General features: G+C 42.4%; 1 protein-coding gene across 1 annotated transcript in view; it reads right to left on the bottom strand.

The window, feature by feature from the left end:
- Positions 1–12,236, bottom strand: part of LRWD1 (leucine rich repeats and WD repeat domain containing 1) — a 62,126-nt gene that overhangs the window by 49,151 nt on the left and 739 nt on the right. Inside the window, exon 2 of the mRNA XM_068270264.1 lies at positions 4,063–4,179. Coding sequence (XP_068126365.1) covers positions 4,063–4,142 — 80 coding nt within the window. The 5' untranslated portion in view covers positions 4,143–4,179. The remainder of the gene's footprint in view (positions 1–4,062; positions 4,180–12,236) is intronic.

The following is a 12,236-nucleotide window of genomic DNA, read 5'->3' on the forward strand; positions in this document are numbered from 1 at the left end:
TAACTACTGGCCAAACACATAACTGCATATGGATTTTTTGAGGATTTATAGAACAGCATTGTTTTGGGACTGGTTATTGTAATATGTTGGTAAATAGTGTCAATACAATATTTGTAGTGTGTAAACAGACATCCCAATTATGGGGGGCAAAGGCGGCCTGTAAAAAGAAAATTAAAATATTCCCTTTTTCCTCATGATACGCTGTATATGGCGATGCAGGAGGAGGGGGCAGTCGCCTCTAGTCCACTCCGATGGGCGCGTTGTCATGGAAAAAGGGGAGGCGGAGAGTACATGTAATTAGAGAAAGAGCCTGGGGGAGTGGCCGCATTACGTAGGCCTGACCTTGGGATATGGAGGTTAAGAGGCAGCGTTCCATGAATGGATAACTAAAACTGCGCAGTAGCGGAAGTGATGTCATAAGGAAATGATGTATGCACTCCAGGATGGGAGCAGGGTGATGTCTCGTAACAGGATAGGACGGCGAGGAATAAGAGCGTTGTACCCATTGTGGCCAATGCACATCCACACTGGATTAAGGGGTGGAGTAATGTAGCCTAAAAAGCTCTGACATTAGGTAAATCAGTAATCTTACTCATAGATCAGCCTGACCCAGAATCTCCTGTACCTACCCCACCATTGCAAATTGTAACATTTAAGTATTTGGGAGTTACCATCCATCTAGATCCTAAGCAATATATACAAAATGAGGTATACCCTCTTCTTCAGCTGGTCAGAGATAAGAGCAGATCCTGGACCAAACTTCCCCTCTCAGTAACTGGTAGAGTGAACCTCGTAAAAATGATCCTTCTCCCCAAAATTTTATATGTCCTGCATCATTCTCCAGTATATATTACCCAACACTTTTTTAAACGCTTAAGGTCATTAATACTTAGTTTAGTATGGAATAATGGGCGAGCGAAATTACGCTATACGCTAATGCAAAACCCCAATGGTGAAGGCGGACTGGCCCTACCCTCATTTCAAAAATACTATATTGCGGCACAGTTACAGCAAATAGCAGCATGGTTTTCCTCAGATATGTCTTTTAACCCAGAATTATATGGCTATGATAGGGACCCTAGATGCGCTTCCCTTGCTCTAGACCTTATGCGGGGTACTCTACCTCATGGCCCAAAATCACATACCCTTCTTGACCAAGCAACTAAAGTATGGCAGTGGATTCTCCGATACTTCCCTACCACCCAAACGGAATCCCACACACCCCTTTGGAATAATAATCACCTCCCCAAATTCATGGGCCTCCCTGATGTCCACCTCTGGGTGTCAAAGGGTATAGTCTTCCTGGGTCAGATTTTGGAGAAAGGCAAGCTCCTTTCATTTGGAACTCTATCTTCCAGATTTGACCTCTCTTCTAAACTCTATTTTAGATATATCCAGTTATCCCATGCCTTCAAAGCCCAATTCGGTACTTCAACAGTAGCCACGCACACATCCCTCATTCTAGATAAGATTCATAATGGTCAGCAGAAGCGTATGGTGGGAGAACTGTACTCCATTCTTATTCAACACAAGTCGGACATATATAACGCCCCATCTAGGGGAAAGTGGGTGACATGTGGCCTTGAAATTAATGATGAAGACTGGGACGATATCCTGCAGGCGGCTAGACTTACTTCCCCTTCTATTAGAGAACGCCTTACTCAGGTGTATATGATTCACCAAGCCTACCTCACCCCCCCTAAAGCTAGCCAAGTTTGACCCCAGTGTATCCCCTATCTGCCCTAAATGCTCCTCCACTACTCCTACTTTCTTCCACTTAATTTGGGAATGTCCCCCTATTGCAATATTTTGGAAACAATTAATACAATTTTTACATGACAAAATGGGCTGCCCTGTGAAGATGGATCCGGCTATGTGTATCTTAGGTTTAATTACTGATGATTCTATGCCTAATAACACCAAAACACTGATTTCACAAACCTTATTTCAAGCTAGACAAGAAATAGCCCAAAATGGCTCTCAGCCGAATCTCCTACACTCCAAGCTTGGATAACTAGAATAGATCGCACTCTCTCATACAAGAAGCTTATCTATCTTCGCAGAAACGCCATAAACAAATTTTATCTGGTATGGGATAGTTGGATAGAGAGATAGTCACTTTAAAGTTTTGGTCCTTCTCCGCCATAAGATGCTTCTCCATCTTTCAAGCTCCCATCTGACCTTCAATATTATGATGTATTATACCATCCGGGTTACAATAGTAATGTGTGCCTCAAGTGTATGTTAAAGCCCTCTTTTCTTCACTCTACAATGTATAAGATTCATAAACTCTTAAATTACAACATTTGACTTATGTATATCCATACTCTTTTTATGCAATTATACATCCTGTCTGTTAATCTGCATGTATGTTCTATATACACTTCTGTATGTATGTTCTGCCTTGCACCAGGCAGTGTTGTAATATTTGCTGAATTGTTCTCAATAAACTTCGTTTTGGGTTAAAAAAAAAAAAAAAAAAAAAAAAAAAGCTCTGACATTGGCATCCATCTCCGTGTCCCTGTTGAGTCATTTATGACGAAATATGTCGGGCGGAGCTTGGATGTCGCACTTAGAGCTGATGTGTGTGGAACCTGGCATCTTGGTGTCCTTAAAAACTGCAGCGGGAAGGCAGATGGTGGAGCAGGAAAGAGCCAGCCAAGGCCCAACACACGGGGGAGAGCCCTGTCATAAAACTCTGAGCGTATTATATCAGCAGACAATTGTGAGTGCAATATTTATTCTATAATTTTAATAAAATATTACGGTTTTACACTAAGATTTTTCCCCAAGGTTTATTTGGCAATTTATAATGAAGATTCCTCCCAGTAACCACAGCTTCCAGTTAATCCAGAGTGGTGTAGGACAGCCCTAATGCTAGGTACACACCATACAATTTTGTGTTAGATTTACCTGCCAGATAGATAATTTCCAACATGTTGGAAATTATCTAACCATCTTTCTGCATAGCAATTAGGAATTGTTCTAATCAGCAGGAGATAACCAGAAGACAATGCATCAGAGATAATGACCAGTCTCTACCAGTACTTTACAGAAAAACCAATGCTGGGAATACACGTTACGTTTTTTGCGGAGAATCGTTCTGATAGATGCCTTCGATTATAAAATTCCGACATGTCCAATTGTCCGCTCAATTCTGTAGAAGATGAGAAAAATGAGCGGAAGATCGAACGCGCAGAGAATCGAACGTGAAAAACGTAACGTGTATTCCCAGCATAACAGAAAATCTAACAGAAAAATCTAACAGAAAATTGTATGGTGTGAAAAATGAATCAAGATAAGAGAATCGAGCCCAGAATCGAGTGCAGAATTGTGCGGAAAAAATGATCGGGTCGCAAATTCGCAAGGAAAATTTTACTGTGTGTACCCAGCATAATTTTCTTAAGGCACAGCTAGACTTGCTCAGTGGGTCACTGCATCTGGTGAGTTCGTTAACATTGGGTGTGGTGGGGCTGACATCTGAGGATCTGATCAGTGTACCCATTATATGGATCTTTTTATGATCAATTTCTCAGAGAAGTGAATGGAAATTGATAAGAAAAACTATCGCAAAATCGATTGGACAGTAAATCTGCTGAAAAACCGCATTGTGTATTCCCAGCATTATGCTGGGTACACACGTTGCGATTCGCGGGATCGATTCAATTATTTACAACATGTTCGATCATGTTTCGATGGATACAGCCGTCGATTTTGCATTAAACAGAGCTGTTATCAGCAGTAACTGTCAGCCAGGAATCTGATGGCTTTGGAATGCATCCATCCTACATCTTCATCACCAGGAGGCTCACCGGCACAAACTACTGTACTCGCTGTAACGTTATTCCAAAGGGATTGCATATACAGCAGACTATAAGCCTCTGCTTCCATATAAAACTACAGTACCCAGCTATTGTGCACGGAGGAGATGCAAAGAAAGAAAAAACACCTTCCCAAAGGCTGGGTATCTAGTAGAAAAGTAAGTATGGCCAGCGGTGCAGAAAGATTCATGGTAATTATCAGTCATAAAATAAATAAATGCATCAAATAAGTAACACTTACTTAAGTTTCTTCAGATCTTTCAAATGGTTGGATTTAGGAAGGCCCTTTTTTAATAGAATGTCTGCTGTTATTTTCACCATTGTGGATCCTTACTGACTCCCACTCCTGAACGGTTACCTAAAAATACACAAATCATTAGAATGCCACAGCATCTCAAAAGGCTGGAAAAAGAGTAAAACAAATTGGGTTTAAGAGAATGCCAAAAATGTATATACAACAAAGAAGTGTTGCCATTCGCCAATCAACTTCAAAGTGTAGGTTAATTTACACTGATCTAGATCGGTGCAATTCCTATTATAAAAACTCATACACACATCCAGCTACAGTCCTGGTCAAAAGTTTTGAGACTGTCAAAATGTTAGTTTTCACAAAGTTTGCTGCTAAACTGCTTTTACAAACAACACAGAAGATTTATATTGCGCTTTTCTCCTAGTGGACTCAAAGCGCCAGAGCTGCAGCCACTGGGACGCACTCTATAGGCAGTCGTAGTGTTAGGGAGACTTGCCCAAGGTCTCCTACTGAATAGGTGCTGGCTTACCGAACAGGCAGAGCCGAGAATCGAATCCAGGTCGCCTGTATCAGAGGCGGAGCCCTGAACCATTACACTATCCAGCCAGCTTGTTGTTTATGCGATGTACTGTAATATTATTATAAGCACTTCATACGTTTCAAAAGCTTTTATTGACAATTACATGAGATTTATGCAAAGAGTCAGTATTTGCAGTGTTGGCCTTTCTTTTTCAGGGCCTCAGAAATTCGACTGGGCATGCTTTTAATAAACTTCTGGGCCAAATCCTGACTGATAGCAACCCATTCTTTCATAATCACTTCTTTGAGTTTCTCAGAATTATTTGGTTTTTGTTTGTCCACCCGCCTCTTGAGGAATGACCACAAGTTCTCAATGGGATTAAGATCTGGGGAGTTTCCAAGCCATGGACCAAAAATTTCAACGTTTTGGTCCCCCGAGCCACTTAGTTATTACTTGTGCCTTATGACACGGTGCTCCATCGTGCTGGAAAATGCATTGTTCTTCACCAAACTGTTGTTGGAAGAAGTTGCTGTTGGAGGGTGTTTTGGTACCATTCTTTATTCATGGCTGTGTTTTTTGGCAAAATTGTGAGTGAGCCCACTCCCTTGGATGAGAAGCAACCCCACACATGAATGCTTTACAGGATGCTTTACTGTTGGCATGACACAGGACTGATGGTAGCGCTCACCTTTTCTTCTCCTGACAAGCCTTTTTCCAGATGCCCCAAACAATCGGAAATGGGCTTCATCGGAGAATATGACTTTGCCCCAGTCCTCAGCAGTCCATTCACCATACTTTCTGCAGAAGATCAATCTGTCCCTGATGTTTTTTTGGGAGAGAAGCGGCTTCCTTGCTGCCCTTCTTGACACCAGGCCAGCTTCCAAAAGACTTCGCCTCACTGTGCATGCAGATGCACTCACACCTGCCTGCTGCCATTCCTGAGAAACCTCTGCACTGGTTGCACTCTGATCCCGCAGCTGAATCCTCTTTAGGAGACGATCCGGGCGCATGCTGGACTTTCTTGGACGCCCTGAAGCCTTCTTAGCAAGAACTGAACTTCTTTCCTTGAAGTTCTTAATGATTCTATAAATTGTTGATTTAGGTGCAATATTAGAAGCCACAATATCCTTGCCTGTGAAGCCATTTGTATGCAATGCAAGGATGGCTGCTGAATGCGTTTCTTTGCTGGTCACCATGGTTAACAATGGAAGATCAATGATTTCAAGCATCACCCTCCTTTTAACATGGCAAGTCTGCCATTCTAACCCAATCAGCCTGAGAAAATGATCTCCAGCCTTGTTCTTAACATTCTCACCTGAGTTAACAAGGCGATTACTGAAATGATCCCAGCAGGACCTTTAATGATAGTGCAGTGACTGAAATGCAATTGTAAGGTTTTTTAGGGATTAGGTTAATTTTCATGGCAAAGGACTATACAATTCATCTGAACACTCTTCATAACATTCTGGAGTATATGTAAATTGCTATTGTAAAAAAACTTAAGAACTAACTTTTCTAATTTCCAATATTTTTAACAGTCTCAAAACTTTTGGCCAGGACTATATGCCTGTAGCCTGCTTATTAAGATGTCATGGTCAACTGTATCAAAGGCTGCCGAAAGGTCTAGTGGTCTCAGGATAGAGCATTCACCTCTGTCTCTTGCCATGAGCAGGTGGTTGCAGATTTGGATGAGGGCAGTTGCAGTGCTGTGATATTTCTGGAAGCCAGACTGGAATGGGTCATATACAGTGGCTTGCAAAAGTATTCGGCCCCCTTGAGTTTTCCACATTTTGTCACATTACTGCCACAAACATGAATCAATTTTATTGGAATTCCACGTGAAAGACCAATACAAAGTGGTGCACACCTGAGAAGTGGAACGAAAATTATACATAATTCCAAACATTTTTTACAAATCAATAACTGCAAAGTGGTGTGTGCGTAATTATTCAGCCCCGAGTCAATACTTTGTAGAACCACCTTTTGCTGCAATTACAGCTGCCAGTCTTTTAGGGTATGTCTCTACCAGCTTTGCACATCTAGAGACTGAAATCCTTGCCCATTATTCTTTGTAAAACAGCTCCAGGTCAGTCAGATTAGATGGACAGAGTGTGTGAACAGCATCTTGCCACAGATTCTCCATTGGATTTAGATCTGGACTTTGACTGGACCATTCTAACACTTGGATATGTTTTGTTTTAAACCATTCCATTGTTGCCCTGGCTTTATGTTTAGGGTTGTTGCCCTGCTGAAAGGTGAACCTCCACCCCAGCTCAAGTCTTTTGCAGACTCCAAGAGGTTTTCTTCCAAGATTGCCCTGTATCTGGCTCCATCCATCTTCCCATCAACTCTGACCAGCTTCCCTGTCCCTGCTGAAGAGAAGCACCCCCAGAGCATGATGCTGCCACCACCATATTTTACAGTGGGGATGGTGTGTTCAGAGTGATGTGCAGTGTTAGTTTTCCGCCACACATAGCGTTTTGCATTTTGGCCAAAAAGTTCCATTTTGGTCTCATCGGACCAGAGCATCATCTTCCACATGTTTGCTGTGTCCCCGACATGGCTTGTGGCAAACTGCAAACCTGACTTCTTATGCTTTTCTGTTACAATGGCTTTCTTCTTGCCACTCTTCCATAAAGGCCAACTTTGTGCAGTGCACGACTAATAGTTGTCCTATGGACAGATTCCCCCACCTGAGCTGTAGATCTCTGCAGCTCGTCCAGAGTCACCATGGGCCTCTTGACTGCATTTTTGATCAGCGCTCTCCTTGTTCGGCCTGTGAGTTTAGGTGGACGGCCTCGTCTTGGTAGGTGTACAGTTGGGCCATACTCCTTCCATTTCTGAATGATCGCTTGAACAGTGCTCCTTAAGATGTTCAAGGCTTTGGAAATCTTTTTGTAGCCCAAGCTGGCTTTAAATTTCTCAATAACTTTATTCCTGACCTGTCTGGTGTGTTCTTTGGACTTCATGTTGTTGCTCCCAATATTCTCTCAGACAACCTCTGAGGCCATCACAGAGCAGCTGTATTTGTCCTGACATTAGATTACACACAGGTGCACTCTATTTAGTCATTAGCACTCATTAGGCAATGTCTATGGGCAACTGACTGCACTCCCCACTTTGCAGTTATTTATTTGTAAAAAATGTTTGGAATCATGTATGATTTTCGTTCCAATTCTTACGTGTACACCACTTTGTATTGGTCTTTCACATGGAATTCAAATAAAATTGATTAAGGTTTGTGGCAGTAATGTGACAAAATGTGGAAAACTTCAAGGGGGCCAAATACTTTTGCAAGCCACAAACAACAGTATGTTGTTTTGTAAGATTTTGGCTTGTAGCTGGAGGTATACAGCTTTTTCAATTACTTTCCCCAGGTTAGAAATAGGTCTGTAGCTTGTCATTGCATATGGGTCCAGGGAAGGTTTTTTTGAGGAGAGGCCTCATTATTGCTTCCTTCAGTAAAGCAGGAAATATCCACGATTTTAAGGAGCAGTTTACAATTTTGAGAAATATTAGTATAAACAGGTCGGGGCATTTCAACATGAACTGTGTTGGGCCAGGATACAGGTCACAGGTAGTTTGGCGGAGGTGAAGGAGGATGCTTGTTGTGACTTCTTCAATTTCCTTGAAGTTTGACCAAGGTGTTTTCTCTGCTAATGGTCTTTGGCCATGTATTAGGCTCAGATGCTGTAAATTGAATGGTGGACCATATTGCAGAGACTTTGGGCTCTATTCTCAAAGACTTCCCGCATGCGGTAAAGTACATGCGGGAAGTTTGCACCCAAAATACCGGCAAGTTGGGATTCTCAAAATGTTCCGCATGTTTTTTCCGCATGCGGAAAAAGTGTGATAAAAGTGCGGGATTCATGCGGTAAAATTTCCACAAAAGTCGGTATTTTCCGCAATAAAAGATCAATTCTCAAAGATGTTCAGGCGCATCATTTCTTCGTTAATTACCGAATTTTTATCACCTACAAGTAGTAGGTGATATATTCCGCATCCCATTGACTTTAATGAAGTGTGGAGGCTTAAGGGCTGTGCTTGGTTACATAGTTACATAGTTACTTTGGTTGAAAAAAGACATACGTCCATCGAGTTCAACCAGTACAAAGTACAACTCCAGCCTGCTCCCTCACATATCCCTGTTGATCCAGAGGAAGGCGAAAAAACCCTTACAAGGTAAAAATTCCTTCCCGACTCCAGATGGCAATCAGATAAAATCCCTGGATCAACATCATTGGCATTACCTAGTAATTGTAGCCATGGATGTCATTCAACGCAAGGAAAGCATCTAAGCCCCCTTTAAATGCAGGTATAGAGTTTGCCATAACGACTTCCTGTGGCAATGCATTCCACATCTTAATCACTCTTACTGTAAAGAACCCTTTCCTAAATAAATGGCTAAAACGTTTTTCCTCCATGCGCAGATCATGTCCTCTAGTCCTTTGAGAAGGCCTAGGGAACTTTAACTTTTTTTTTTAAACACTTTTTCATGCGACCTTTTTACCGCATGATTCCCGCATGAATAATGCCTGTTTCCGCATCTTTTTTCCCGCATGCGGAAAACATGCGGAAAATGTTAGTGAATGCTGAAAAAATGCGGAGTTTACCGCTGGCGGGAATTTAGCGCTAAAATTTTGCGGTACTTTTGGCTCTTTGAGAATAGAGCCCTTTGTCTGATAAGAAATGGGCAACTTGGTCACCGAGGTCCTGGATATTACATTTTTGGCATGTCGGATTGCAGAATTTTCTAGACAAGACAAATAACATTTATATTGCGCTTTTCTCCTTGCGGACTCAAAACGCCAGAGCAGAGCAGCAGCCACTAGGGCGCGCTCTATTGGCAGTAGCAGTGTAAGGGAGACTTGCCAAAGGTCTCCTACTGAATTAGTGCTAGCTTACTGAACAGGCAGAGCCGAGAGTCGAACCCTGGTCTCCTGTGTCAGAGGCAGAGCCCTTAACCATTACACCACCAGCCACTGCTGTGGCTGGTGGTGTAAATCCAAATTAAATCCAGATTAAATCCAACATGTCCGATCAGGATTCGATTTGATCCAAAACAATGGCAAATCGAACTGAATCGAATCGGATCCCTATCGGACATGTCGGATTTAATCGGATCGTAAATAGAATCGTAATCGAATCGTAAAAAGAATCGTATTGTGTAGATGGGGCTTTAAACAATGCCCATTGCCTGGCTGACCTGGTGATCCTCTCCCTCTAATAAATTTTGATTATACCCTGAACAAGCATGAAGACCAGATGTTTGACTTAAGTTTGACCGCATACTTATTTCAGGTGTGTGATTCAGACACTACTGATGCATGATAGATCAGCAGGATGCTAGAAAACTGGCATTGTTTAAATGGAAATAAATCTGGCAGCCTGCATATCCCTCTCAGGTCAGTTGTCCTTTAAGTTACTGGCCCAGAATGAGCATTCAGATAACATGCTCTGACTCTGGTAGGACTCCAGTAGCTGCATGCTTTTTGCAGGTGTGTGACACAAAAAATCTAAAGCCTAAAGCTCAGCATGTCAGCCAGGCATCTGGCATAGTTTATAAGAACGTAGGTATCCACATTTTTTGGACCAATGGCCATATACCCTTCTTGAGATTGCTAGGGAGCCGAGCTAGGGGGGTTGCATTTCGGCGTGAATCAGCGGTGCTAGCATTACTTAACCAGATGAAAAATAAATCACTTGCGCCACGTGATAACGTGTTTCCCGGTGCATGGGAAAGCTTTATCTACTGTGTGCTTGTTGCACACAATGTGTGGTGCTTCATAATGGACAGTACCACGATAAGCGTGAAAGGGTTCTCAAACACACACACTCCTGCTCCAGTGCAGTGACTCTTCTCCTGCAATCACTCCTTAGTTCTGGGCTGGCACTTTGGCTGCCTTCACATGCAGAGGCCTATGATCCACTGCTCCATCAACACCAGCAGCAACATGCTGCCACTCAGAGCAGAGGTGGAGCTATTGCGTTGAGGTGGCGGGGCTAGTCACAGGGGTATTTCAGGCGCCTGAAGGGGCCACATGCTATTAAATACTTTAGAAATTGTTGGGGGGACACTGGAAAGGGCTTGTTGGGACGCAAATGGCCCGCAAGCCGGACTTTGGGCTTCACGGTTATAAGAGAATTAAAAAGGCAGCCATCGTATTCCTCTCACTTCAGATTCCCTCCTTCAAAATAGGTAAATGAGGGCTGGTTCATACTACGAGTGCTTTTCTAAGCACCAGTGATTTGAAAAGTGCTTGTTAATGTAATGCGATGTGTGATTATTAAAAAAATAAAAAAAACAACTGCTCAATTTGGAATACATTACCAAGCACTTTTCAAATCGCTTAGAAAAAAGCTCATAGTGTGAACCAGCCCTTACTGTTGCACCGGGCTCTTTTCTGGCACTCTCCATCTACAAGAATGAAAAGAATGACATTTGTGCACAGGGAAGAGCTTGGAATGGATTTCGAGTAGCTACCTACTTGAAATCACTCGGATTCGAAGTGTTAATTAGTGCACCTGAGCGGGCGGGTGAGTGAGGGTTAACTTACCCACGCTGCCTTCTGCTTCAATGCGTACCAATCGCGTCCCATGCCGCATTCTCGTCACTGCCACGCTTCCTCCTTCCGACTTGGAACGTGGAGTAGGACACGATTGGTAGTCACTGAAGCATAAGGCAGCATCGGTAAGTTAGCCCTCACTCACCCATCCCCTTATGTGCACTAACGCTTCGAATCTGAGTGATTTAGAGTAGGTAGCTACTCAAAATCCATTCCAAGCTCTAATTGTGGATAATGTTTTAGCCAAAATTAGGAAATTGTTCTATTTGTTTTTACTAACAATAAAGGCCAGGAACTACTACCCATGACCTGAAAAGTAGACTGGTATTGAAGCAGAATAAATGCGTATACAGACGTTACCATAAGTACAGGGAGCTGTGAAAGATATAATGCCATTTAAATTGATAGAAAAGGCAGACAATTTTTTTTTTTAAAAGACACACAATAGTTACTTGGCACCTAGTCTTTGTGAAACCTGGCCATTCAAAGACTTGTATTGAAACTTTTCAGGCACACAATTATCAATTGTAAACCAAATTAGAAGCACATACACATAGGGATTTTGTGCTGTCTGTCTGGACCTGCAGGGGATTGGAGACCACTATGAAACACAAGCTGCTTTATTTTCTCAAGTGGATACATAGACAGGTTTTTACCTAGAAACGATATAAATGAAAACGTAATTTGTCAACCCCCACTTCTGACATAATGGAGGCCTAAAGAGGATAGTCAGAATTTAAAATTGGAGCATATAACCCTTATAGACAGCCTACTAAATCAAATGATGCCCTCTGTGTCCCACATGTAGGGTAGTTGAAAGAAGTAAATAAACAAGTAACCATGTGTCTATATAGTACACGAAAATGTGCCCATACATGTAGCGATGAGGCTGATTATTGATTGATTTCAGCATAAAATCATTCGTTACAACCCCAACCCACCCAATGTTTTATATGCCCGTTGATGCATTTATACTTTCTCCTGAGTGTCTACTTCTATTTTGGTGCCCCACATGGCTGCTGACATCAAACACGAGGCACACCTGCTGTATTCCGATAGCAGCGTTAGGCCCCAATGCA

The sequence above is a fragment of the Hyperolius riggenbachi genome, chromosome 2 (genome assembly GCF_040937935.1).
Source record: "Hyperolius riggenbachi isolate aHypRig1 chromosome 2, aHypRig1.pri, whole genome shotgun sequence".
Taxonomy (NCBI): Eukaryota; Metazoa; Chordata; class Amphibia; order Anura; family Hyperoliidae; genus Hyperolius; species Hyperolius riggenbachi.